Source organism: Serinus canaria, chromosome 3, assembly GCF_022539315.1.
Source record: "Serinus canaria isolate serCan28SL12 chromosome 3, serCan2020, whole genome shotgun sequence".
Taxonomy (NCBI): Eukaryota; Metazoa; Chordata; class Aves; order Passeriformes; family Fringillidae; genus Serinus; species Serinus canaria.
The window spans coordinates 2,310,155-2,337,999 of NC_066316.1; the positions used below are offsets into that span (position 1 = coordinate 2,310,155).

The 27,845-nt window shown below is 44.5% G+C and overlaps 2 protein-coding genes across 4 annotated transcripts in view; one reads left to right on the plus strand and one right to left on the minus strand.

The window, feature by feature from the left end:
- The first annotated feature begins 3 nt into the window (after positions 1-3).
- Positions 4-25,414, plus strand: PUS10 (pseudouridine synthase 10). Of its 2 annotated transcripts, none has more exons than XM_030235680.2 (18): positions 4-126; positions 1,586-1,722; positions 2,681-2,941; positions 4,233-4,319; positions 8,265-8,299; positions 8,741-8,852; positions 10,408-10,469; positions 12,951-12,996; positions 15,140-15,204; positions 15,556-15,641; positions 17,729-17,854; positions 18,662-18,718; positions 19,617-19,693; positions 19,772-19,827; positions 19,952-20,069; positions 21,165-21,307; positions 22,407-22,506; positions 22,755-25,414. In XM_030235680.2, exons 2-18 carry the CDS (start codon positions 1,597-1,599, stop codon positions 22,791-22,793), a joined length of 1,596 nt encoding a protein of 531 aa, XP_030091540.2. In that variant the 5' UTR covers positions 4-126; positions 1,586-1,596; the 3' UTR covers positions 22,794-25,414. The 2 variants fall into 2 exon arrangements, with proteins under 2 accessions (XP_030091540.2, XP_009092053.4); XM_009093805.4 differs by lacking the exon at positions 4-126 and adding an exon at positions 897-917.
- Positions 25,263-27,845, minus strand: part of REL (REL proto-oncogene, NF-kB subunit) — a 28,481-nt gene continuing 25,898 nt past the window's right edge. For both annotated transcript variants that reach the window (XM_050971949.1, XM_050971950.1), the window contains one exon: positions 25,263-27,740. In XM_050971949.1, coding sequence (XP_050827906.1) covers positions 27,061-27,740 — 680 coding nt within the window. In that variant the 3' untranslated portion in view covers positions 25,263-27,060. The remainder of the gene's footprint in view (positions 27,741-27,845) is intronic.

Genomic DNA, 27,845 nt, shown 5'->3' on the forward strand with positions numbered 1-27,845 from the left:
GCGGGAGCACCGAGCTATTCCACCAGGCGCCCTGCAGGCGCGGCGCCCCGGCGCGCCGGCCGAGCGATGCGCTCTGCCGCTCTGCTGAGCGGGTCTGTGCCGGCTTCGGAGGCCTCCGAGCGAGGGGTGAGCGGGACGGGCATGGGAATGGGAATGGGAATGGGAATGGGAATGGGAATGGGAATGGGAGCGGGAGTAGGAGCGGGAATAGGAGCAGGAATAGGAATAGGAATGGAGCGGGAATGAAGCTGGAACGGAGCCGGAATGGGCTCCTGTTCCCCCGTCCCCTCACAGATGAGGGGCTCTGAGCTCCGCCCTGAGGCGCTGGGCCGGAGTGGGGCCGCGATTCCTCCCCTCACGCTGCCCCCAAGTGTCAGGAGTATTGTCACATTTACCCTCGTGTGTCACGCACTGACAGCATAAGTATGTATAATTCACCTCGCGTGGAGGTGAATTGAGGTCGCAATTACCTAAAAGCGTGTTTGTGTGTGCTTGTTCTTTCCCTTTAAAAGCAGCTTTGAAGTTTCCCAGGCAGCCCTTGGTTTTTACAGCTTACCCTGAAGCATCCGAAGCCAGGACTAAAGAAATTCATTGAATTAATCACTTTTCCGTGCTGCGGAGGCTCTCCGTGGCTGGAGGATTGCTGTGCAGGGGACTCCTGAGCAGGATGGGGTCTTGCAGGTGTAACAGTGGCTGGCATGGAGAGCATGGATAAATCCCATCCCTTGGGACACAAGAACTAGGAGAGTATCAAGTGTTGCTTACAGGAGCTAAGCCCAAAGCAAAATCAGGTGGTTCATTAGTGCTGTGGAATTCCTTGCTAAATTTATTCCCACAGTGGACTCGTTAAACCTTTGGTCTGAACAATTGTGGTCATCCTTATGCGCCTCCTGAAATTTCCTTGATGTCCAGTAAGGGTGAGCACCTCACTGGGATTCTCTCTTCTTCCAAAAAATGCTGGGTTCACAACATTTTGGCCAAATATATATATATATATAAAATTTATATATATGCATATATATCAGTCTTTCCTAAAGTTCTGGGCAGAGAGAATGACAGGAAACCAAATTAGCCATGATATTTAAAAAAGAAAAAAAGCAGCACGAGATTTGTCACAAAAACATGAGAAGGGAAATAAATCTTTGTTTTATAAATCTTATATATCTCTCCCTGTGATTTTGACACACTGATTCTTTAGCCGCTGCAATTTGAGGAGGAATTCCCATTTTAAATTTCCCTTAATACGTCTTAGTTCCACCCTCCTTCATTCAGTAAAGATTAGCATGTCATGTGCTTTATCCAAGATAAAACTGGGCAAAAGCTCAGCATTTCCTTGTCAGAACTCGAGTTCAGGTTTTCTAGGAAAAACCTAAGAAATACAGAAGCTTTTCCTTGCAGCCAGTGATCTTTTTTGGGTTGATCTTCCACTTCTCTTGTGCCTGTGATTTAAAACCAACGACCATCCCAGGTTTTCTCCAGAGGCCAACAAAAATTCCAGTTACTCCAAGCATGGTGCAGTCAAGTCTCAGCTGAGTACTTTGTTTGTTCTAAGCTTTTCTTTTTACCTCTCTGTGCTGAATTTTAGGCTTGCCCAGCATGTCTCCACTGGCAGGGAAGGACAGAGCAGTTGTTCAGCTCTTACTCGATGCCGGCACGTGCCCACGATGTGTTCTGAGGTTCTGCTCTGTGGGGTCACAGCTGCTCTACAGACACCCACTCCAGGTTTGTCCTTTGCTGAAAGGAAAAGGAGTCATGTCAAACTCTGCCTGGGCCTTTAATGGGAAGGAAATTTATGTGAAATTGCAGATTTGGTGGGGGATGCAACTGAAGAATTGCAGGGCAAAGGCTGAGGATAAATCAGAGAAATCCTTCTTAGCTTGCTCTAACCCCCTGTCTTTATGCTTTTGTCTGCTGGTGTCTGTCTTGATTGTTTTACCTTTGCTCAAGTTTAGACTTTCCACAATTCATTTTTAGCATCTTTCTTCCCCAGCTTTTTTCCATTTTTTATCAATTATTTGAGGAGTGTTCGTTCATTGTGCTGGGTTTTCATCCTTTTGCATCTCTACCTTTTCTACCCTATCTCTGCTTTTCCTCTGAGTTGCAACAACACAGTAACTGCTGTCTTCCTACTGAAACCTTTAATGAATCCTTCTGCCTGAACTATGTCTTGTCTCTCATCCTTCCAGGAATCAGAGATGTGCAGGTAACTGTTCATTTTTGAAGGCTTCTCTCCTGATACAGAGCTCTTCCTCTGTGTGTTTAATTTCACCCCTACCTGTGTCTGCTCTCTTTTCTTTTTATTGTAGTGGCCAACTCTCTTTCTCTTGAGTTGAAGGAATTAAATTCTAACATAATCTAAATGACAGGAAAGTACTAAATGTCTCTTTTTATGGAATAGGGTTGGGGCAAAAATAAAAATGTTTCTGCAAGCCAGGTCTGGAAAACATTTTCATTCTTGGATGATAAACAAGTCTATTCAGCAATATTTTCTCTGGAAATTTCTATTCTGAGAGAAATGCAGCTTGGAGCTGTTGAATTGGGTCTGAAAGAAGTCTTTGGGCATAAATTCCCTGTTGTTAATGACATACCCTGAGCCTCACCTGGAGCAGTAGTGCCCGGTGGAATGGTGTTTGTTAAAGAGGAGCAAACAGCCAGGGTGTGTTTCCTCTGTTTGTGTCAGGATCTGATGAAGGATCTGCAGGAATTTCTGAAGAACAGCCAGGAAAAGGAAGACACAGTGTGCTTGGATGTGGCTGACCCCCCTTGTAAGAGACTCAGGCTTGAGCACAAGGAGGAAGGTGCTGCTGAGCTGAACCACAACGGGGCCATCCCACAGCTCCCCTCAGCTGGGAATACTGCCCTGCAGAGCTCTGCTGGGAGGGTTTGCAACGTGTGTTTGGGAATTCTCCAGGAGTTCTGTGAGCCTGACTTTGTTAAAAAGGTACATTTTTTCACCTTTTGAGGGTACTTGTTTGGAGTTTGTGTTTGCTGGGGCCCACAGGATAGAGCTGGTGACTGAAAGCACTGAGCAGTTTTTTTGTTGTTTCTTCAAAAGAATTTTTTTTTTGAAAGAAAGAGACCAGACAACAAACCAAAACATTTGCCTGTTTTGGAGATTTGAAATGTAGATGGCAGAATCCTGCTCCACCCTGCTCCTGGGCAGTGCTTGCACACCCAGCTGGGAAGTTGCATCTGTGGTGGCACCAAATTTTGCCCAGGCTTTGTCACAATGGCACTTTTATTTTAAAATAGCAGTGCAGGTGCAATGGAATGACTGCAGGGAGCACACTTTCCTAAGCAAAGGACTAACAGCTCTGTGCTTACATGGATTTAGGAGATGACCTGAGGTTCAGCTACTCTCAGGGAAAACCTCAGTGGAGCTCTGAGGAACTCTTCACTTTTTGTGTGACAGGAAAATGAGGAGTCATCAAGTGCTGCTCTCTGAACCACATGTTTCTGATAACAGCATGAACCTGTCTATATGAAGTACCACAGGGCAAGAAAATGTTTTGGTGATGCAGCAGGTTGTGGATAATAGAGAAAATGTGAGTTAGGAGAGAATGTGGGCACAGAGCCTTGCAAATGCCAGCTCTGAGCAACTGTACTGCTCATGTAAGCAATATCAGCTAGATATTTCTAGCTGAAATATCATCTAGAGAACTCACACTGACATCTGAGATATTTAACAGAGTTTTGATTGAAAATGATTTGATTTAATAGCAGGAATCTATCAAAAAATTGGACTAGACAGAAAGCGTAATACATAGTTTCTGTTGCTGCAGAACATAATTGTTTCTTTTTTGTTTCCATGGGCAGAATATGTATCTTTTTACAGAATCCACTGCTGAGATTTGTTTCAGAGCTACTCTCTTCAGTAGCAGTGAAAAATCTGACAGCACTGGCTAAGGCACCACAAAACCTACTTCTTTGATACAGAAATTTCCTTCTCTGAGATGCTGATTTCACCTAAAATTTCAATATACAATTGGTCCTGGCCTTCAAAGAGTGAGTTTGGTTGTTTCATAGCACCAAGGATACTGGTGATTAGTAACTTTATTTAACAGGACAGAAAAGCTGGTATTTCAATAAAGTTGTTAGTAATTACCCCTGGTTTGTATGTTGGGCATCTCTCTGAGTGTGTGATAACATGAATTCACAGTGATTGTTCTAGAACAAAAATGATCAGCTCAGTCCCGTTGCTGTGGTTTCATATTGAGCTCCTTCTCTTACAGGTGTGCCAGAAAGTTAATTCTGCTGATTACCAGTTCACCAGTTTTGTATTTTCTGTGTCACTACCCCCACAGCTGTCTGTCAGGGAGGTAAGTAACTTAAATAATAACTAAATACATATGTGGAGTGTATGAGCTGGAGGTGGTTTGATTTTTAATTGTTATTGTTTTAAAAAAACCCAAAATCCCATGCTGGCAATGAAGGCTGCTCTCCTCTTCCTTCTGGGTGAGCATTATTGTAATTAACAAAGGGCCTGAGTCACTTCAGTTTTCAGTTAGCCCAGGAGTAACTTTCCATCTGAACACCTAAAGGAGTTTGTGAAAGCCTCAGTGAGTTGTTCCCTTGGGTGCAGATGCCAGCCCTGCTTTGTGGATCTTCTCAGAGCCAGAGCTGCCCAGCTGGTTCCTTTCCAGGGATAAGGATAACTGGTAGTGCAAAATGCAAATGAAGGAATTTGAGGAGGAGCTCTTGAAGTGTTCAGCATTTTAAATGATGGGAAAATACACTCAGTTGTGAGGTATTTTGAATCTTTCTCTGCTTTCTGATATAAAGTGATGCAAAAGTACTGTTCTAAAAGTGATGCAAAAATGGTGTTTTAAAAGGCAGTAGGAGATGCCTGCAGTGGCTGAGGTGTGGTGGAAGCTGCAGTGAACAAGGCAGAAAGAAGAGCAGATTCCAAGGTGTTGTGTTTCTGTGTAGAGCTGTGGTGAGGTCTCTTCTGCTCCCTCACAGTTTGGTAAATAATCTGCTGCACGTGTGGTGCTGATTTGTGCTGTTAGCTGTGGCATCCTGGGCAAGTGCCACTGTCACAGCTAACAAGTATTCCACTCCTAAATCCTCTGCAACATAAGATTCTCTACTTGCCATCCTAAATTGGGCATGGTTGGTGTTTGCTTTGTCCTTTCTGGCTGGCTGAACTGCCCTGATTCCCACTTTGGGTTTTGATGCCTCCAAAAGATGAGGTCTGTCAAAAGCACTCTGAGGCTAGGTGAGTATTGGGATGCCTGTGATGCTCTGGCAAACCCCAAACTTAGGTCAGGCTTTAGTGAGTTTGAGTCCAGCTTTAAGCCCGGTGTGAGCTGAGGTGATGCAGCACCTGATGTTTGCAGGAGGCCTCGGTAGAGGGTGGTGTTGCATTGCAGTTCAGCTCAGGGATGTCCTCACTGCCTGCTGTCCCTTCTACTCCATCCCTCCGGTCTGGTCAAATGCTAAAGCAGCTGCTTGCTCCAGCTGCAGGGGTGAAAAGGGGTGATGGTGGAGGAAGAAAAGGGGTGATGAGGGAGGAAGAACTTTAAAAATCATGGAGCTTTATTGACCTCCTTTTTAAGTTTATCACTTTAAAAAAACTAGGTGAGAACCTGTTTTACAGCCACAAAAAGCAGCAACACAGTATGTAAAAATGTCTGAAAATACTAAAATCAGATATCAGAATATCTCGACATGCTATGTGCTGAAAAGAGGCAACTTGTTAAATTCTGCTTTTAATTCTTTGACCTGCTGTGTACAAGAACATGTGGAATCCTGTCATCAAAGAACACCCAAAGGCAGCCTCTCTCCCACTGCCCTCTGGTGTGATTTTCTCCATCATCTTTTTTAACCAAAAAAAAAAAAAAAATCAGGAACTGCCTCTCAGTGTTACCTTCATCCCATTTAATTATGACACTTGTCATCCTGCCAAGTCTAAAATGTACGAGGGGAGCTGGAGAAGAGCAGGACATAAAATCTGCATTTGCATAGTATTTGTATCTGTGATGCAAGGAAGCAATTGCCTCCTTCCACAAGCAGGAGATTTGATTGAAATAAATCATAAATACAGGAGTCCCAGGCTTCTGTCAGACAGCTCTATTAGGATGTGAGGTGAGTGGTGCCCTTCAGAAGGGTGGCTGCTGGCTGTGCCTGTGCTCTCAGCCCTGATCCATCATCCTGGTGCTTGCTGCAAGGACATTGATGCAAATAACATCTGTCCTCATTGCTCCCTGCAGGGCTGCCTGTGCCTCACCCTGGAATTCCCCATCTCCAAGCTCTTTGCTAATGCACTGAAGCAATGCTGGGGCTGGGATTGCACCTGGAATTTCAACTGTTGCCTCTGTGCTCCCTCAGACAGCCCCAGAATCACATCCTGCACTCCTAATCAATACAGTGCCTGGGCTGCTGTGTGCCAGGGATGTGTTTGCTGCTGAGCATTGCCCTGCAGGCTTCAGCTCTGTAATGAGCATTTTTCATTTTCAAACCACTCCACAAACATGAAGTAATTAGGAAGTAGAGGGATCTGATCCTCTGCTCCATGATCAGCTGGGAGAGAGTGCAGGGGTTTGGCTGGCTTGGTGGTTGAATGTGATTTGGAATTTGGGATCTTTTGGCTTCTGTGCTTGCAGTAACCTCATCTATTGTTTCCCCTTAATTGAAGGGGAAAAGTAATTTCTTTAATTCTCTTTCAACTTGGAAGTCAAGAGAAAGAGGAGATGAAATTTGACCTGTGGTCTCATTTTAGCACGAAGTTTTGTCTATTTTGTAGTTTTATCCCAAGAAAACAGGAAGGAGGAATGTGATGAGCCTCCCCCTGAGTCCCAAACATCCCAAACCTGCAAGTGCTGTAAATCAAGGAGAGGTTTCTTTGTAAATTGGCATTTGTCAAATGCAGCTTCCTAGGCCCAGTTCTGTGGCTGTCACATCCTGTAGTTCAGAGCTACGTTCAAGGAATTTCAATTGAAGCTATTTTTACTTATGATTTTATCTGGGTTATTATGCAAACAGGATTACAGTAGGCTTCAAGTGAAGCAGCCTTACTCATCCTGTCTTCAAATGCAGGATAATGAATCACAGTGGATTTGAGCAAACAGCATTTCATCACTACAACTCCATTTGTTTTGTTCAGCAGTGTGAGGGTTTGTGTATCATGGATCTAACAAAGTTCGTGTCCTCTCTCCACCATCCCTCTTCCCTCTTAATTCCCAGCACTGTTTTTAGGGTTATTCCCTCGTTCCTTTAGGTGTACCAAGTGAAGGATAATAAACTTATTTTGTTGATTGAGTTCCTTATCACCATGGAAAAGGGATCTGTGATGTGGTTCCTTCTGATATCCATGTGATCCTGAAGTTTGAGAGCTGTTTTCAAAACTCTTCCTCAGAATTATTTCCTTGACAATGCACAGTGATTCTTTCAGCAGAGTTTGGGGAAGGTTATTCTTTAAGTACATGAAAAATAAAAGGTGGGGAAGGGGTTTAAAAGCCTGCTGCCTACAGACTAAAAACTCTTTCATTGTGGTGGATTCAAATCCAACAATTTGATTTTTGGAGTTTGTCTCCAGTGAGGAGGGTGACACAGGCTGAGTTAGTTCAGTGCTTTCCTGCCAGTCCTAGTGTATTTTGTTGTTAGTAGAGGAGAACTGAAACTGTTGTTGTTCTTCATTGTAGGAAGTTCTGAGGGGAGTTTTTCTCTTTTTACTAATTCTTAGTGAAATCAAGCATTTGTACTGAAAGTTCCCTCTGATTTCTAGAATTATTCCTTCTGTTCCTCCCCTTTTCCATATTTAGCCAATTCACCTAAACTGTGTTGGGTGCAATTCTGTGATTACCAAGTAAGACCAAATATATTTTTAATTCCATTTTTTTATAATGGATGATAGCTGAATTTGGCGTTTTATTAATTTATGTCAATCAACTTTCATATCCCATTCATTTAGACACTTTTTTTTTATTTCTACATGGAAGATAACTGATGACTCAGGGTCTTTTTGTAGTTACAGTATTAATAGCAAGTTTCAAAGTGTTCAGTGATGCCTCTTTTTTTTTTAACCCAGATAGGGTTTGATGTGAAGAACAAAGGGATGTCTTAGAAATAAAAACTCACAGCAATTCCATCTTTCCACTCCTGAAGCAAAAGCTAAATTCCTGATACTTTTTTCTGGTCAGGGATTTTAAAAACACTTCTCCCTTTGCAAAGAGTCTCTCAGATTGTTGGGAGTTCTGAGCCTTAATTTCACTTGCTTTTATTTTTTTCCTCTCTTTTCCCTGGGCATGGCTGGTGACCTGCAGCGTGCTGCTTGGCTGGGGGTGAAGCAGCAGATGAGGTGAGCCATTGCTTTTGCTGTCTGTCTGTCTGACAAGAGCTCTTCATACAGACACCATTTCTCTACATTAATGGTGATTTATAGTCCCATGGACCTGATGCTTACAAAGAATAAGGTGGCAGCTGGGGTTTGTGTGTTTTGTTTTTTCTTTTTTACCTGGTTTGACCTCACTTGGGGTTTTTTATCTCTTTGCTCTCTAAGTTCCCAAGCAAGGGGTTTGAAATGCATCTCTCCCTTCCTCAGCTTTCCTCTGGGCAGCCTCTGGAAAGACTCTTACAACTTTTGATCTCCCAGCAAGCTCTGGCATCAGTTTCCTCAGTGCACAGGAAAAAAAATCCATTTTACTTGGCAGTAGCTACTTAAGTTCCTCTTGAAATATTGTATGTCATGTGTCTATTTTTGACAGACCCCTGTGCAAGTTATTATTTCTTTGTGATTCAGAAATCTGGGCCTTCCCTTGGCAAAGGATGACATTGTTCAGCTGAAGGAAGCTTACAAGTGGATTATTCATCCCCAGCTGTCAGAAGAGTTGGGTGTTCCTGCTGATGGAAAGGTCTTGTATAAATAACAGAACACTTTTGTCTCTGTTTCTTCACTCTTTTTTCATACGGGTTTGTGTGTGTATATTTATACACTTATGCACATGGTGGGGAAATAAAAATGTATCCTTTTTTCCTTGTTAAGAGAGAAACAAGATGAGTGTCTCCTAAATTCACTGTAGGGAAGAGCAGGGGGGAAGGTCTTTCAACCAGAGCTCTCCAAGTGGGAGTCCTGAGGGTCCCAGGGTTCATTTTTGTACACAGAGATCATTGCATCTTCTGAAACCACCACAGGCTTGTGCTAAATCTCTTGTGTGCCATCCTCCTTTTGTTAATGAGACTTTTCCAGTTGTCTCCTGTTCCAGGATCCCTGTTTTGCAGAGGCTGAGGAATGCTCCCACATTCCTTCCCTGCTCTGCTGTCACTGCCAGCACTTGTTCAGGTTCTGTGGATAAAATAAATGTCTGAAATGTACTGAAAGAGCAAAGACTGGTCCTTGTTCACTCCAATGAACACTAGAAATGGGCTTGTTGGGACCTGCAATATCCAAAGTAGGCAGCAGAAATGTTTTTTTCAAACTGTTTTCAACTTGCAGATTCTGATTTAATATCCTTTAAATCCTCCTGAAAGGCACTGACTGAACATGGCAAATTCAGCAGCACCTTGAATTGTCTTGAATGTAAATTTTCTGCAGCTGTGGCTGGCTCTAGGCTTTACTTGTCACCAGCCATAGCACTGACCCTAGGACTAGATTCACTGTCTTCCTGTTAATTTGTCATCTTCCATAATAATTACAGGCTGTGTTTTTCCAGGAGTGCTAATTGGAAGCATCCCTTTTGTCCTAGTGCAGAAAAAACCCACTCAGTTACTCTGAAGGTGATCCAGGAAGAACCAAACTTCTTACACACCGAGTTAGCAAAAGCTCCCCTCCACTCCAGGAGCCACTCCAGCCATCCCTGTACCACAAAAGTTGTTTTTCTGGTGCCCTTTATCTACAAGCCCTTGAATATTAGCCAGTCTTTTCAATAGCCCTCCCGAGGTGTTCTGCTGTCTGAGTAACAGAAGTAATGAGTGTTGTTTGCCCAAGGCCAGAGAGGGAATTGGGGGAAGAGCTGAGATTGCACTGGAGTTCCTGGGCTAGCTGTCAATCCACCAGGACTTTTGCCTTTCTGTGCCCCAAGGCCATGCAGGCACTGCAAAGGAACCCCTGACAAAATCTCACAGTGGTGACTACTGCAGGGTTTTTATCTTTATTGCCCTCCTGGGAGGGCTCTGGGGTTTGTAATAGGCTTTGAGCCTTGGCTGCCCCTGCTCAGCCCTGCACAGGATGGGACCAGGGCAGGTCACTCGTGGCTCTGAAGTGCTCTCACGTCATCCTTGGTGACTTCAGAAAGGCAAGTGCTGCTCTGGCACACTTTCTGATGTCTTTTAACATCAGTGAATGGGTTATGCTCTCTTTTGTCTCTGCTGTTTTCCTACAACTGCAGTATGGGTGCTTGAGAATATCCTCCCTGTTGTTTAAAAAATTCTTACCTCCTCCTTGTTCTTTTTTTTTTTTTTTTAATTTAGAGTTTGTTTGAAGTTAGCGTGGTCTTTGCTCACCCAGAAACAGATGAGGAGTGCCATTTCCTGTAAGTTTTTCTACATGTAACAAAAGATCTTTATCTAAATGTTGTGCAACATGGTTGGTTTGGATTTGTTACAGAGGACAATATGCAGTGTTTATATAAACTAGAATGTGGCCTGCATCTAGATTTCCTCATAGCCACATGAAGTTGCAGAGCTTGAAGTTAAATCATCTCTAGTTAATTCTGTTAATAAAATAAATCATCTGGAAATCTGATTTGAACTGGAAGGAGAGCATTCAAATAAGTTCTTCAATTTCAGCCCTCCCCAAAGTCATTCCCTGTATATTTTTTTAAAATTTGAACAATGTAATTGCAGGTTGGGGGATCTTTTTAGGTCATACCTAATTTTTCCTGCCCCTGTAGGACACATGGACAGGAAGAAAGGCTTTGAAGTGAGGTAATCCAGTGTAGCTGGTTGATGAAAACACAGAAATTCCCTGGCCACTGCACTCAGCCCCTGTCTTGGCCCAGTAGGGCACCTGCTGTCCACAAAGAAGCAAAACATTTCTGTGAATTTAGCTGCCATTTAATCTGATTTCTCAAAATCTAGCTGTAGTATATTCTGGAAAATTAGGGTCACTCTTCCTGTTTGTTGATGCTTCCTGGAAAACCTAAAGTTTCACTCAGTGAATTTGCACCTACTGCAAGTGAAATCTTAGCATGGAAGGAGGCTCAGCAGAGACAGCTCTGTTGAAATGTGAATTCATTTCTTGAGACTGCAGATTTCTCTTGCAGCCTTCATTTGTTTCCTGATTTCTATTTGGCAATTTGTGATCTTTGAATGCTCAATCCACCACCTTCTTGGTTTTCCACAGCTGCATCTTTTGTTTCTCTTGAGGTGGGGATGAGGGATTGGAAGTTTGGGAAGGAAACAGTATTAGGAACAATTATTACCAGTGTTTGCTGAACATCTTTCCTTTCCAGCTTCTTCAAGACTGGGCAAAAGGGGGAGAAAATTGTGGGGCCAAACCACTGTTCTAAATAATGGTTGCTGCAATCCTGTAAAGAACTGAAGTGTTTCTGCATCCTGCACCCTTTTGTTCTAATTTATTTATTTTTACTTCCTTCCTCTGAAACCTCTTCACTGGTATTTTCTGCTCATCCTTCCATCCTTTTTTTCTGGCCTTTCAGGAATTTTGCCCTTGAACATGTTATGGTGCCAGTGTTAGTGCTCCAAGCAGAGCAGCTGTAGAGGTGAAAGCTGTAAAGGAGTTCCATTCCACTTTGCAATTACTCAGGTTTATTCCACATGACCTGACAATATCCCTTTATTTGCCTCCTCTTTGTAGCACACTTAAAGAGCAATTAAGGCTTGAGACACTTTCTGAAGGAGCAGCACATCACCTAATTTAATTACACAGTAGTTCCTGAGGTGCCAAGGCATTCTGCCTGTGTGAGTGGCTGGCTCTGGGCACATTCTGAGGCAGTGCTTTGGTTTTCATGTAAATATGGTGAATTTGGGAATTACCACAGTAGCAGTGACAGTCATGGTTTCTGTGGGAACAAAGTAGGACTTTGTCTCGACCTGGAGAACTCCAGGTGTGCTTTTGGACTGGATTCCCAAGCATGGCACCTGCAGTTTCTCACCTGCTCTTACCCAGTTCTCTGGAGGTGGGTGTGCTAAAGGAGCCATGGTGTGACATGGAAGGTTGAACTGGCACTTGTCAGTTCTTATTTAAGGGTAAGGTGATAGTGAAATTTTGGAAGAGGGAGTTTGCATTGCTTTGGGTCACAGACTGTATAGAAACAGCAAAACCTGCTTCCTTAGAGGCTGAGGGAGTTACAGAGGTGTTGAAAAGCACCAGCAAGACATGATAACTTGGGTTGGAGGCCAGAAGTATCTCTGCCTGCATACACAGAAATCCAGAAATCACCTCTGCCTGCATACACAGAAATGCACTAATAGGAACAGCAGCTTCCTCTACACTGCTCAGAAAAAGTGTTTGTTTCACTGACTGGGCTTTCACTTTCGTGAAACAGCCAATAGTTTCCTTTCACACAGGCAAAGCACAGCTCGTGGTGAGCACCTGGGGTTGCTTTTTCAGTGGGAAATTGAATTTTCCTCTCCAGAAGGAGCAGTTTGAATCTCAGGTGTCTGGTGGGTGTTGTCTGAGAGCGACAAGTACAGATTCCAAGGTGCCAGTGGATCTTGCCTAGAACTTAATATTAATCATGACCTTTATTGAGAAGGATTGGAAAGGACTGAAAGCTACACTTGTGTGCTTTTCCATCCCATCTCAAATCTGAGACACAGTGTTGGTCAGAGCAGAAGAGCAGAGCTTTTTCCATGATTTCCCTGGATCAAGCAATGCACATCCTGCACCATTCATGGTTTAGGATAAAGGGAATTTGAAAATCTGCTCTGAGCTAAGCTGTGGAAGTGAGACACTGGATGCATGTGTACAAAAACCATTTACATGCTGTGCTTGTGAGTCTGTTTCTTTCTCTGTATGAGGAGCAGCTAATTTTCATTTCTGTGTTTAGAGCCACAGCCTGCCCAGACTGTTTCAAACCAGCGAAGAACAAACAGGTAAGATCTCATCATTGTATTTCTGCTCTGGCATTCAGAATTTCACAGCAGTAGCCCACAACTTACCTGGGTATTCAGTCAGTGCTCAGTGTCTGCTTTTCCTTCATCAAAAAGCTCTCTGGTTTTCAATTGTCTGAAAATAAAGTTGTCTCCTTTATTCACTTCACAATTCTCAGCTTAGGAAAACCAAAAGCTTTTGTTTAGGTCATTCACTTTCCAGGCTGTCCAAAGGCCATCATTTTAGGAAGGTTCTCTGTAAATACCTCCCTTAAGATCTAGGAATTTGATTGTCATGCAGTAAAAGTGGCATAAAAGATGATCCTCAAGCTCTCTGTGGGTGAAGCAGTTCAGATAAGTCACGTTGTGAAGATGAGACTCAGCAGCCAGAAGGGAGATGATCACACTGCAGTTTTCATGTGCTCTGATCTCAATGAAAGCCAGGATACATGCAGGATGGTTTTATCCTGCCTGCCTCTGGAGGAGTGGGGAAAGAAAAGGGACCTTGCCACTTGCTGCAGACCCTGAGCATGCTCACAGCCACTGATGGAAAAGGGGACACACGAGGATAAAAAACCAGTCAGAGGGAAGCTGATACAAGTTGGTGTGATCAGAGGGAGAAAAGTAACTCCTGTCAGAGGCCATTGCAAGGCCTTTGATTCTTTCTGGTGAAGAGTCTGCCAACGTTTGGCAGAGGCAGAGTCTGGCCCAGGAATTCTGCTGGCTCTACTCCACCTGACCAATAAGCAGCACTCTTTTTTTAGAGAGTTGTATTGTTATAACTCACTGCTTGCTGCATTGCTGCCCTTTAAAAGGGGGGAAATCCCACATAAGGAGCTAAAGCAGCAGGGCCTGGCTGTTAAATCCACACAGGCAACAAAATGTAGGGGAATCTAAAGAAAAATACCAGCTCTGAAGAGCTGTCAGAGGTTTGTCCTCACAAAGAAGCTGGGCTTCAAGGGCTGTGTTAATCAGAGAAGTGGTGTAAAAACTGGCTTCTGAGGGAAAATGTCTGTGCTGTCTGTGTAGATAGTTATTTAAACCTGCTGCTGCTTTCAGGGCTTTTCTGCTCATCTGCTCTATGAGGAAGGGAAATGCTGTTATCTCTGATTTATGCTTGGAAGGAGAAAGAGCAGCTTTCCTGAAGACACCCAGGAACTCTTCAGAGCCAAATTGAATTGTCCCAAACAGTGGCCATGGGGATTTTTGTTTGTTTGTTTGTTTTCCTAAATCCCCAATCCAGTTTGCAAAAAGTCACCATTAACTTGGAAATTCAGCAGAGAGCCCTCAGGGCAGTCCCAGGGCTGGAGCACATGCCTGGGAGGGGAGGCTGGGGAGCCTGGGCTTCTTCCAGGTTCTTGGTGAAGGCTTTGGGGAGGATCCATTGAATCTCCTCTGGTGCCAAAAGAGATTGCTGAGAGCAGGGAGCCAGGCTGGTCTCACAGAGCGTGGTGGAGGGAGGAGGCACAGCTGGAATAGGTTGGAATGAGAAGGTCACAAGAAAAAACATTTCACCTTGAGGAAGCTCAGAGTGGAGCTGGCTCCATCCCAGGTGGATTTCGAGACCTGACCATGCTTGGTTAGAAGGTTCATTTAGAGACCTTCTCCTGTGCTCAGCCTTCCTGAGCAGGATTTCACCTCAGCTGTTACAACACTTGTTCCCCTGTCCCAGGAATGTAAATTCCTGCTGGAGTTACCCCAGCAGCAGCTGGGTGTGCACAGAGCTTGGCAGTCTGCTCCTGCTCCACTGGCATTACTGCTTTGCTGCAGCTTTGGAGTGGGGAGCTGCAGGAGGGACTGCTCAGCCCCACTGCTCAGAGCCCCCAGTTCTGAAAATCAACCCATTTTTGAACTTCAGACACAGATTCCTACTCAACAGGCTTGTCTTCAGCAGAGTTACCTGCCTGCTGTCACATCAAAGCTGGGCTTGGGTTTATTGAACTCCTGCAAAAGAAGCAGGCTTAGGTTTCTGTTCATGGATTTAGGATTCTGGTTTTAAACTGTTTTGGAAATTTGGACCTGGGCTCCCAAGTGAGCAGTGACAGAACTGCACAGTGTAAGTTTCAGTGCTTTTTTGTCTTCCTGGGGCATAGCCTTTCCTTGCTTTTCTTAGTTCTTGACTCATTTTTTTTATTTCACTGTGCAGTCTGTTTTCACCAGAATGGCAGTTATAAAAGCCCTGGAGAGGATAAAAGAAGAGGATTTTCTCAAGTAAGTAAATACTGAAACTATTTCTTAGTATTGTGCTTTTATATAGAATTAGGGAGGGGAGAAAATATCCAGTGGGTATGTAGTGGCAGGGTGGCTTTAAAAGAACTTTTGATTGTTTAAATTCTGTCGGTTTACTGCTTAAAACATGTTTTCTTTCTGGCAATAGAAGATCACTCCTGATCTTTTAATTAAAAGGTTGATTTGAGTTTTAAGAAAACACCAAGTGCTGTTAATATGGTAAAAAGTCACACACAGTGGGAAGCCAGAAATAGGCACTTTTTACTGCTCTGGTGGTGCTCCATCATGTTCTGGCAGTGATAATCCTTTACTCTGTTTTTACTTTAAATACAGGTATTTTCCATGTCCCCCAAGTTCACCAAAGAACCTCTGTGATGCTCTGGACATTCAGTGCAATAATGGTGCAGTTTTTGTGGCTGGTAAAGTGATCCATTTCTTTGCTGCTGTGTTGTCTTGAGGAGAACTTTGTAACACTGCCCTGAGACCCAGAGGATACTTGCTGTTTGTTAATTCCTGTCATGAAGTGTAAGGAGCAAAGGAACAAACCCAGCTCTGTCCAAGAGTGCTTTGAAAAGGGGCAGAAATGATATTTGGCCTTGCTGAAGATCTTATTTTGTCAAAAGTTAGAAATTACAGATCCCCTAAGAATAACAGTTTGAGAAAGGCACCTCCACACCAGCAAGCTCCCAGCAGAGCTGTTCACTTCCTTGGGTTTGGATTTGGATTCAGGGGTTTTCACCATCTGGATTTCTCTGCTTATTATCCCATCCAAAACTGCAAATCTTAATGGGATTTATAAAGCTTGGGTGAGACAGGTAGTGCAGCAACAACTCAGGTAGGGCAACATCCCTGAGTTGAGATGATTGAACTTTTTTATCCTCTGCCTGCCAGAGTACCTGCCATTCTCCAGTCCTTTATATGAACAGCTTATTTAAATACATGCAAACTGATTTTTGCTAAAAAGAACCCAACCTTTGATTTAAATCCAACATACTGTGATGATACAAATCCTGAATATAAAGAATGGAAAATGAAAAAGTATGAAAGGGAATGGCAGGGCAGGTGATGTTCTACACGTAACCACTCCTTATTTTTGATTCCTGATTAGACAGCTAGATGTACACTTTTGTGAATCCAAGGTATCCAGTTCCCTTTAGGCTTTTCCAAACACACTGCTTTATTTTATGTTGCTTTATTGGGTAGGTTTTTTTAGAATTCAACAGTGTGAAGAACAAAACAGAGGGTTTACTTTCTGCCTGTCATTTAATACTGGGCTTGTCATTTGTAGTTTATATTTTGCTCCAACAAAAAAACCACAATCCAGGCAGGTGTTTAATTTTTGAAGAACTAAATCCAGAATAGAATTGATTGAGTACAGTGCAGATATTTTGCTTTTAATAAATGAGATGGGATCTTAATTTGTAAGCACAACATTGTCCTCTTGACCTAACCTTTAGTGTTTACACCCCAACCTTCTTTAAGGATTATGGGGTTGTCAAACCAAGAAACACCTTCTGTTTTTTTAAACCTACTCTTGTTCAGATCAAAAGTTAAAATTATTAGAATGGGGAGCTGAGAGGAAAAAAAAAAAAAAAGCAAACCTAATTCTAACCTAATTCTCCTTTTTCTCTTTTATGGAAAGAGAATTTAGCAGTGTGAGCTGCTGTATCTGGATGATGAGTCATCCTACTTTCATTATTTGCCCCAGTGAAACTGTGTTACTCAGTTTCCCCATTTGTTTGTGTGGCTTTTTCTGCTGCTCGAACTGCAAAAAGGAAACATTGGGGTTTCCTATCATATTTTCCTATCTCAAACAAACCCCTGAGATGTCAGAGGCCCAGAGCAATGCAAGAGCTACTCTGAGTTCCTTTGCTTCTCTATTTGCAGGGTTTCAGGTTGAAAACAGTTTAAGCAGGGCGTTGTTCTTGGCCTTTATGAATGATTTCCTTGCTTTGGGAATATTTTCAGTTCTTATCAAAGCTGTCCATAAAAAAGCTGATATTGATCATCCATGTCAGGCTTGTTCTTTTGTTATAGCCTGCCATGGAGGTGCCACCAAAACATCCCTGGGACCATCCAGAGATGCCAGTCTCTTTGCATGGCACCTTCTCAAGACTCCTGCCATTCCTCCTAATTTATTGTGGGGACTTTTCACTCCTTGCATGGTGTTCCTTGTAGTGAACCAAAGCATTTTAGTTTGGCTTTCTTTTCTTAAGCCTTCAGGCAATGGCAGAACTGCCTTGGAGCCTGGGTTATTTCTCACAGGAGGGTGGTACCTGGGGGCAGGACTGCAGCCACAGGCTCAGTGTCCATCCTGGCTCCTGCCCCTTCCCTGGACACAGCCACCTGTGACCCACGGTGCTGGTGTAATCTCCTGCCATAAAACAAGCTGGAGCTCTCAGTTTATTTGCACAAAGCTCCCATGGAAGTGAAATGTGCTGGGCAAGAGTGCAGCTTTCACTCATGGCAGTGCAGTGGTTAGAAGTGCCATGGTTGTCTTTTACAGGAAGATACAACAAATATTCCAGGAATTTACCTCAGACTCCCTGGATTATTGATGGGGAGAGGAAGCTGGAATCTTCAGTGGAAGAATTAATTTCAGAGCATCTGATGGCAGAATTCAAGGCAGACAGTAAGTCTTCAGGAGATCTCCTACCATACATGTTTTTCATCACTACTAGAAGATTTTTTTCTTGGTAGCTATCCACTTAATATGGGAGTATAATGGAAAAAAAAATTGTGTTTCTTTATCCCTCTTGTTTCCTTCCAAGTTAAAGCTTGTAAGCTTTATTTAGCTGTGATCTGGGAGTAATTAGATCTTTTTATCCTGCTCAAGTAGCTCCTCAGTGGATCTGATAAAGCAGATATGTTGGTTTCATGTGGTAGTGGTTTTGCTTAACCCAACTTCTTAACAGTTGTAATTCATAGAGTGACTTGTACCAGGAAAGTTTTTGCCACAGGCATTTCATGGGCTCTGCCTGGCTTTTGACCCCCTCATGTTTCTGACCTCAATTAATTTATTTTCCTCAGTGCATAAAGCTAAATGCTCATCCAGGGGTTGTCCAGATGAAATAATCACTGCCCATCATTTGTCATCTAACAGATGTGGAATTAGAGACATAGAAAGCACGAGGAAAAACTGCATTAAATAGTAGTTTGAAAAAAACCCTGCTACTTCCTCCTCTTCTCCTCCCAGTGGATAAATTATTCTGGCTGTAGCAGTCTCATCCAGGCCAAGGAATTGGGAGAGCTCTTCAAGAAACTTGGGAATAAATAGGAATTCCCACAGTTTGTGAAGTGCAGGCTCCAGTTTATAAAGTAGATTTGAAGTAGATTTTGCAAACAAGTTCAGAAAGAAAATATTTCACCTTTTAAAAGCTGTAGAGAGAATTACAAATGTAAAATAAAAGCTCACCTGCCCTGTTCAAATCTCTTACAGGCTTTAATTTCAGTTCCTCTGGAAGAGAAGATGTGGATGTAAGGACACTAGGCAATGGTAAGGCTTGGGAAACCCCTGGTGAAACACAGAGATGAAATGGGTGTGTGGAGCTCCTGCTGAATGCCAAGTGTGTGACCAGGCATGCTTTGGAATTTTATATCAGAAGCATTTTAGTGAAATTTAGATATTTTTTCCCAGAGTCCAACAGCTTCACCAAACCAGCTGGAAACAGGAGCCCTTTTTCAGCAGCCTTGGCTGCATGGGAAGGCATAGTTTGTTAAAAGTAATTTATTTTATTCACTCCCTGCTCTCAAGGCAGTTATGTCAGACTGATTCCTCTCTTGTTTTCTGCTGGATCCTTCTAATTCCCTCGCTGTGACTGAGTGAGGGAATTGTTTTCTTTTTGAACTTGAGTCCTTTCTAAAGGTCAGCTGCTTTCCAACGCACTGGAGCTGCTGTAGCCAAGGGAGGAGGGAAAGAAAACGTAAAAATGAACAGTTCTGTGTTTCAGTAGCTGTCTGATCTGTAGTGTGATTCTTGGCATGGCTTGTGCTGGGGATTGTCCTGGCCCTGAGCACAGAGTTACAGCTCTGGCAACAGATGTTGAGCTGAGGGAGTGGGATTTAACACTGCCGTGCACCTGGGCATTGCTGTAGGTGACAGAAAATAAGCTAATTAGCTTTTTTTCTTATTTTATTTTTTAATTAGCACGGACTTGTACAAGATGTCTTCTGGGAAGTCATAATTTGCACTTATTGCTGATACTGGGGTTTAGTAGCCAAAAAAAAGTCCCTCGTTTCTTCCCTTGCATCTGATGCTCCATCCCTCAGCCTGCCAGTCCTCTCCCTGTTTGTGTAGCAGCAGCCAGTCTTCACACCTTGCAGCCTTGCAGTGTAAATGCAGCATTAATTTAGAACAAGATGTTCTTGTGTTTGATTTGTGTGCCCGTTGCCAGGAAGGCCCTTTGCGATGGAGCTGGTGAATCCCCGCAGGATCCATTTCACCGCCGAGGAGATGAAGAGGCTGCAGCAGGTAAATCACGTGTGGAGCACGTGCTGCCTCTCCCACCCAGCAGCTCTGCTAACTGATTACTTTCTTTAAATATCACAGGCAATTAATGACTCTTCAGACAAAATACAGGTTCGAGATTTGCAGCTTGTCACCAGGTCAGTGTTTATTGTCGCCAGCCAGGGATTTCAAAGCGGCTCTCGGGGAGCTGGGAAGTGTTCTTGCTCACAGCCTTGTGTAATTATGCTTCTGTTAAGTGAGTAATTAATTTCTTTTGTTTAGAGAGGCAATTGGTCGTATGAAGGAAGGTGAGGAGGAGAAGACAAAGACCTACAGTGCCTTGATATGGACAGACAGAGCAATACAGAGAGAGGACATCGCCTTTCTCGATGATATCAAGGTAGCAGGAGCTCTTGTTGCTCATTTCAATAGTACCTGTGCTGGTGCCCTAGGGAAGGGTTAAATACAGGCCACCCATGAGCCTGTCCCTTGCTCTGTGCTTGGTTTTTGTTCTGGTTTTGTTTTCTATAATCAGGGTTTCTCTTGCTATAGGGACTTGCATACCACCCTTCCTTCCTTCACCAGTCACTCCAGCAGGACAGGGGGGTTGGCTGTCAGCAGAGATCACAAATCCTTGTGTAATGTTCACCTTCCAGGAGACCAAATCCTGGGAGAGGAGGAAATCTCCACCCCTTTGTTACCTTAGATAGTGTCCTGTGGAAGTGAAAGGAGTAGAAAATCTCTTTTGTTCTGCTCTAAAGGCATTCTCCCACAGCTGCAGCACTTTGGAGGTGGAAATGTCCATGTCAGAGTGCAAAGAGGCCTGAGGAAGGCTCAGCATGTGCAGGAAGGAGAACTTTCTCCAGATGTTGGCCTGATGGAGAAGTGGGTTCAGTTTTTGGTGTGTTGCACCATTTCCTATAGGACTTGCCCATGAGCTCATTCTCAAAGCCATTACAGCTCAGGCAGACAACTGGTGGGAAGTTCATCCTTTAGCTTCCCTTGCTCCTGAGAAGTTGCCTTTCACACTGCTGCCTCTCCTTGGGGAAAGGGAGCTGGGAATGAACTTTTGGAAAGACTGTTCTGAGATCTAATCTCATTTAAGGTTTTCCCCCCTCACTTTTATTTCCAGGGGGTTGGCTGTAGTTTAGACAAAGCATTTTGTGGGTGGGATTCATTTTTTTTTTTTCTGATTGCCCTGAGGCTCTGAGTGAGCTGCGAAATCCTGGAGTCATTCCAGCAAAGGGCTATGGAGATTTCAAGGTTATTCCTCTGTATTTGTGATTCCATTAGTTTGTGTTCATGTGAGGCCTCCTCTGGCCTCTGAGAGGGCTGTTTGATAAACTTGGAAAAAACTGGTCTTGCCTTGAGATTACCCAACTGCCAGAGCACAAGATAAAAGAGATGGGACCGGCTAACACCACACGCAGTTCCTACGATCCACACAGCCTCAGCACCTTTCCTCCCTGATCTTTTTGGTCCCTCCTTGCACCAGGAGCTGCGGCTGGAGCAGAAGACCCCTCTGCGGGTGCTGCACCGGCGGCCGCTGGCCGTGCGCTGCCGGCTCATCCACAGCATGAGGTGCGAGTACATCGACCAGCACCACTTCCGGCTGCGCCTCCGCTCGCAGGCGGGAACGTATCCTGGGCTGGCCAGGCAGGGATGGCTGGGAACAGGGTCTGGGCTAGGGCAGGATGGATGGAGACCAGAGAGCTCTGGAGCCAGGCCGTGGAACTTGGGGGTTATTGCAAAGGGCCCTGCTGCCAGCTCAGAACTGGCCCAAGAGAAGGAAAGAGAGTGGGAAAGAGGGTGAGAGAGTAAAACAGAGGCTAAGACAGCGAGGTTCCCATTCCAATACAATAAATCTTCTTTTGTGTTAAATATTCTAATTCTCACCAACCAATCTAGTACAAGATACAAATCCTACAGCATTTACATACAGCCTATAAGAATCATTACGTTACCATACCGTGTCACATTTTAAACCTTAAAAACTCTTCTTTGGGCCCTTCTGCCAAGCCAGCAGGGTCTGCTCTGACCCTTGGAGCTGTCTGCAAGCAGAGGGTGTTGTTCCATCCAAAGGGGATTACCTTCAGCCAGCCACACCATTGTTTTCCAGCTGTTCAGTAACTGAGGGATCTCAAAGCTTGCTTTCATTTCAATCTCACTTATAGTTCCATATTCTCAAAATCTTTTGCCAGGCAATCATATTTATAAGGCTTTCCTGTTTCACCTTCCCCAACATAAGGGGAAGTTCCCTGCTCGGGTGGCTGTGGTGTTTTGAAACCCTTGCTCTCCTGCAGTGATGTCACTGCACAGTATTTGCTTTTAGGTCACAACTGTGCATTATTAAGTTTTCATTAAGTATGTGACAGATATAAAATTGTGCGGGTTAAAATACACTTCAGCTTTTTCTAATTTAACTGAAAACTTTTTGCCTCCAAAAATAACCTTTTCCACAATATTTCATGCACTTCAGTGCAGACTGGAGATCACAGCTACTTACAAGTTACAGCCTTGTCCTAAAGTCAGTACTCAGTTTGGAATGAAACAAAATAAAGGACTGACTATGGATTGGCACCAGAGTCAGAAGCCAGGAATTGGGTGCTCTCCTAAAGAAAGGTATGGGCTCAAGAGGATATTAACTAAGAAATTACTTAGGAGTAGAAAAAGCACTTTTCCCCCCCTTTTGATTCTTTGGTGTGGAGTCCACCTCTCCTTAGCCAGAGTTCTCCAGCTACATTAAAGAGTTTGTGCACGGAGACTTCGGGAGAACAAAGCCCAACATTGGGTCCCTTCTGAACAGAACTGCTGACATTCTGGAGCTGGATGTGGAGGTAAGTTGGTTGCTGTTTGTCTTTCCTGGAAGTTACTAAGGGAGTTGCCCTGGTGAGATGCTTTCCATGGAATTGCTCTAAGTGGATCAACATTCCTTACCACAGGATGCATTTCCTACTGCTACTCCCCGTTGTAAATGCAGCCCAACAGAGAGTGGTGCTGCCAGGTAGTGGCAGAAGGAGTTTGATTCTCTTGGTAGCTGTAAAATACCAACTCTGCTGCCTTTTTCCCCCCTCTGCTTTTCTAGTCTGTTGATGTTGACTGGCCTCCAACCCTGGGTGATTAACTTCTGGAGCTGGGATGAGGAAGCAGCAGCTCCTGGCAGCAGCTGGTGACCAGACACTGTGCAGGATCTGTTACAGCCTGGGTGCCAAGGGTGTCCCTGGAACACTGGGATCATGTTTGTCTGCCAAAGGATACCTTGGGCACCACTTTACACACTCAGGACCAGGTAGTGATGGTTCAGTCTCTAGCCTTACTTTTATTTCTTCTGTACCTAAAAGGATTTTGGGGAGCCAGTGTCTATAACCCTCCATCAAGCCAGGTTTTATTTTAAACTTTTTTTCTCTTGGATACTACAGCTTTCCTTGTGTGGATGCAGGTAACTCTGAGTTACCTGAAACCCACTCCCAACTTTTTCTGAACAGTTCATGCAGGAAATCCCAAAAGCCAGGGAGACTGCAGCCAGCAGGACAGTGCCTGCAGCAAGTTTCCCTGAGACACTGCTCTTTTTATCTCTACAGTGGCCATAGAGATAAGCAGATTTGTCTCTCAGAGTGCTTTTTAAAGGAAAAAAAAAAAAAAAGAAGTTTTCAGAGGAAAACTTTGCACTTGAAAACCAAGTTTTTCTCATTTAAAAACATTGGGGATGCTTCCTAGAAACAAGAGTTGAGGCCTCCTCAGCCCTTTTGAGGAGTAGGAATTCCCCAGTGAGTCACAATATACAAAAAGACTGGGAACTCCTGGCAGTGGTGGGTGATGGGAATCTAAAGGAAGACAGGAACACCAAGAATGTCAACGTGCAGGCAGAAACAGGAGGTACCACAGGATGCTGGTATCAAGAGAGAGAGATACAAAGCTGTGATTTAGCAGCATAATACATTTTTTCTTGTACCTCACCTTGGATGGATGCCTGGAAGATTGAGCACAGCCTGGGAACTGGAATAGGGAAGCTCTGAGGTTTTCTTTGCTTATTTTAAATGTTTCCTACTAAGCACCACCAACGTCTTTAGGAAGTCATTTTTTATACCAGTATCAGGTTAATCCATTAGGGAGGTGCTTCCCTGAGGTACAGAACAGAGATAAACTATCAACAAGAAATTAAGGTTTGGAATTTCAGAGCTCTTTGTTAACATTTTGGGGTCAAGAGGGTAACATCTGCCAAGCCAAGCCACTGTCTGGGGACAGGGAGGGTGACTGGGATGTCTTCCCTTGAATTCAGTGATGCTAGAACAGCTCCATGAGAGCTTGAGCTGGAGGCTCTAAAAGTGTTAATAAACACATTTTTAAGGAGCTTCTTTAAGGCTCTGCCTTTGCTGGGCTGTCAGAACTTGTGTCTGTAACATAAGTAATTCAGAAGCTCCTGTTTTTCTAACACAAACATTTGATTCAGACAGAAATACTATTTTTGGTTTTCATATTAAAGCTCTTATGAGCAACACATTCCATGAGTAGTTCTCAGATAATAATCTGCAGCCAGGAAGGAAATGTCATTAATGATGGAAAACTAAAGAAACCAAATTCAGAAAACAAAAGGGAATTCCATATCTGTGTGATTTCTTAAAACTCACAGTGAGCTAAAATACAATTTATAAATTCCATAATCTACAAGGGAAAGAAAAAATGTAAACAAGACTGTGCTCTCTGGACACAGCAGGCATGGGAAGAGCTGCTCCAAAGGGAAATGGAGCCAGAAGGGGAGAGGGAAAGGGCTGCCAAGGACACACAAGGCTCTTCCCTGTGCAGCTGCTGCACGTGGGGATCCCAGGCAGAATCCAGGATGAACAAGGCCATAAGGATGACCCTCAGGGTGCTGGGTCTGAGCTCTGCTCTGGGCAAGGCAGAGAGCTCTTCCCCAAACTCCCAGGCTGTTTATTTTTATGGTAAATCTGAAGTATCCAAATGGGGAGGGTGGAAGCTGATTTGCAAACACCCCTGAGCTCCTGAGGCAGCTCCTGGGCAGCAATCATGGGCAGAAATGAAACTGAGAAATGTAATAATGTAAGCTGGGGGTCTGAACTTTGTTTCCACTCCAGTTCTCCAACCATCACATACTGAATATTGCAGCAATTACATTCATGTTGTACTTGGGCCCTCAGCTGATTTTTAGGAGTATTTCTGTGAGTGCTCAACCTGGGTGTTTGGTGAGAGCCAGATTCCATCTTGTATTTCCCCAGCTGGACACCTCTAATGCCTCCCCCCTGCATTTTGGTTTTGCATCAGCTCAGCTGGGCCTGGAGGGAGCTGAACTGGCAGCACAGCTCAGCCAAAAGAATCTGTGCCCTTGTCCCCTCTGCCTAAAAAACCTGCTCAGGCAGATCAGCCCTCACATGCCTGAGGTTTTATAGTGGCCACCAGCAACAGGGAGCAGAAAATACCCCAAAAAACCCCAGGATAAGCAACCAAGCACCTACCTTGTCCCTTTTCCCTGCCTTCCCGTGGTGAGGGATGTCAGGAAGCTGAGGAGGCTGCAGAAGCTGAGCACTTGGTATAACCAGTTTTTTTTAATTACCAAACCAACTCGTTTACAAAGGAAAACAGAACTTTGAAAATATTTAATTATACAGTAAAAACAAATTGTACTACAAAGAGCTTTCTATGAAGTGAGCAAAATGTTTACATTTAATATACTTAAAACTGAGAACTTCAAAAAAAAAAGAACTGAATAAACAACACAATTCAAACTTTCTGTGTATTTCTTTGGTCTTTCTATTGCTTAGGAGTGTGGAGGAGAGGTGCAGAAGTGAGGAAAAACTGCTTTAAAACAGTCTTCAGTTTGTTGTGCACCTGGAGTCAGGGGAAGCAGTTTCCAAAGTTCACCTGATTGATGGAATTCCAGCAGCAGCAGCACCAGAGTGCTCCCAATGCAATGGATTCCTGCAGGGAAGGCATCCCTGCTTCCCTGAAAGCCACAGAGGGGCTCTGGAGCACCTTTCCTTGTCTACAACTCTACACCTCAAGTGGCTTGTTTGATTTCGGGGGTGGGCTGAGGACACGTTGTTGCTTTCTTTTTGTTGTTGTGCTCATAGTGCAATTCTACGTCACCAGAAGGTGACAACGGGGACCTTACCTGCCCTAAAGAGCAGCTGTGTCCCTTAAGAAATACTCAGATATTTCTCTGTGTTGCTTCTTAAAAAAATAACAGTATAATAAAGTTGCCAAGGCCAGAGTGTCTTACCCAGCCAGGTACCTCCAGCTGGAGGTGTCAGGAACAGCTCCTGCTCAGGCTAAGAGCGAAGACTGGGAATCAAGTGGGTGGGAAGAAGTTCTGGTTCCTGATACAGAGGACAGAGGAGTGGTTTTAATTAGTACAGACTGAAATGGCTTAAAAGTTGTTAATAGAGGTGAGGCTGCACCAAGGCAGCCTCTGGCTTTGCCCTCCTGGGAGGGGGTGGTGCTGGGGAGGCAGGATCTGAGCCTTCTTTGAAGCAGTCACTTGCATAGCAGGAAACTGCCAGGATACCTGAGGAAAACGTAAGTAACTTTGGCTCCAGAGATTCCTGCCTTTCCAAATCTCACTCACATGGCAGCTACACACACACACACACACACTCACACACACACAAGCTGCAGAGCAGTATCAGCTTCATTCCTAAAGCTACAGGGGCATGGCTTGTAAAATGGTGCAGACAAGTCCTCACTTTCTGTTCCTGGTCTTGTGCAGTGATTTCCTTTACAACAGAGCTGGACTATTTAAAAACTCAAACCTTCCGGTCTTTTTAAATATATCTAACAATGACATAGTCATTAAAAAAAATTTACGAGTAAATTTGCCTTCAAAGCAAACAGAGTGTGGTGACAGTGTGGAAAATCAATACATGTTCTCATTTTAGGAGAAGAATATTTATAGAAAGGGGGTTAAAAACCCAAACCTTTCAAGTAAGTTGAGCAGAACTCAGGTGCCATTCATTAGACAAGACTGAAGTAGAGTGCTCACGTGCAGGGTTTTTTTCCCTAATTTCTGTCCTATCAAAATTTAAATTTGATTTCTATTTCCGTCTATAGCAAAAATGGCTATTTCAAAACAACTTCAACCCTGTGAAGTACTTGAAATTTTAACCCTTCTGAAGATGCCAGCTTTTACAGTCCCCAAAGGTAAGGAAGCTTTAAGTGTTAACAGTTCCCACTTCCAACAGCGCAAAATTACATCTACAAGATACTTTAAGGTACAGAAACCCCAAACCCTACTCCCACCTCCCTCTTTACGGGCACCACTGTGGGCTGCAATAAATAACCTTTAAGTTATATCCTGAAACTTGCACAGCAACATTCTGAAAGAGAAAGCAGGGACTCCAGAAGGGTAAATTCCTCCTCTCCAGGCAGGCAGCGCCGGCTCACGGGTGATAGCTCTGTAAAATGTTATCGAAGGGGAAGGACTGGTAGAGCTCCTCGGTGTGGACACCGTCGGTGTCGTAGAACTGGCCGTCCGCCAGGCCGCCCTGCTGGCCGCTGCTCAGTCTGGGCTCGCTCAGCACCTCCGTGTCCATGAAGCCGTAGGAGGGCTCGGCCAGGCCGGGCTGCGCTGCGGGGAAAGCGGCGGCGCCGCCGCCCGGCCCGGCCGGGGGCAGCTGCAGCTGCTGCCGCTGGCTGCCCGCGCCCAGCACGGCGCTGAACTTCTCCAGGCTGATGCTGCCGCAGCTCATGTCGTCCGTGTCCATACCCATGCCCAGCACGCCGGAGGCGCCGCCGCCGGGGAGGTTCTGCAGCTCGGGGCCCGGCAGCACCACGGCTCCCAGCCCGTTCGTGCTGCCGAAGGTCCGGAAGAAGCTCGAATCCTTCTCGTCGGGCCAGGCCAGGGCGCCGTCGTGGAAGGGCGGGAGGGAGGCGCTGCCCTGGGGCTCCGTGGAGAAGCTGCTGTGCGGGTGGGAGCCGAGCGTCCAGAACGGAGAGGACAGCACGTCCTGCTTGCCCGGCCCCGGCGCCGGCTGCGAGCAGCTGGAGTACAGCTGGCTCGTGTTGGACAGGGCTCCTAACCCCGGGGGCATCATCAGCGTGGAGGGAAACATGTTCGGTTCTAAGGAGAGAATGCCACTCTTTAGGGGGTTTTCTTTCAAATTACAAGTGGTGAAAAGCAAAGGAAAGACAGCAAGGTTGCACAGGAATTTCCACTGTCTGCTTG

Bases quoted from the DNA above. Each gene is read 5' to 3' on its own strand.
- PUS10 (XM_009093805.4), top strand. The intron at 2,942-4,232 runs GTACATTTTTTC...CTTCTCTTACAG, and splicing joins AGCCTGACTTTGTTAAAAAG to GTGTGCCAGAAAGTTAATTC. The intron at 21,308-22,406 runs GTATCCTGGGCT...AGAGTTCTCCAG, and splicing joins CTCCGCTCGCAGGCGGGAAC to CTACATTAAAGAGTTTGTGC.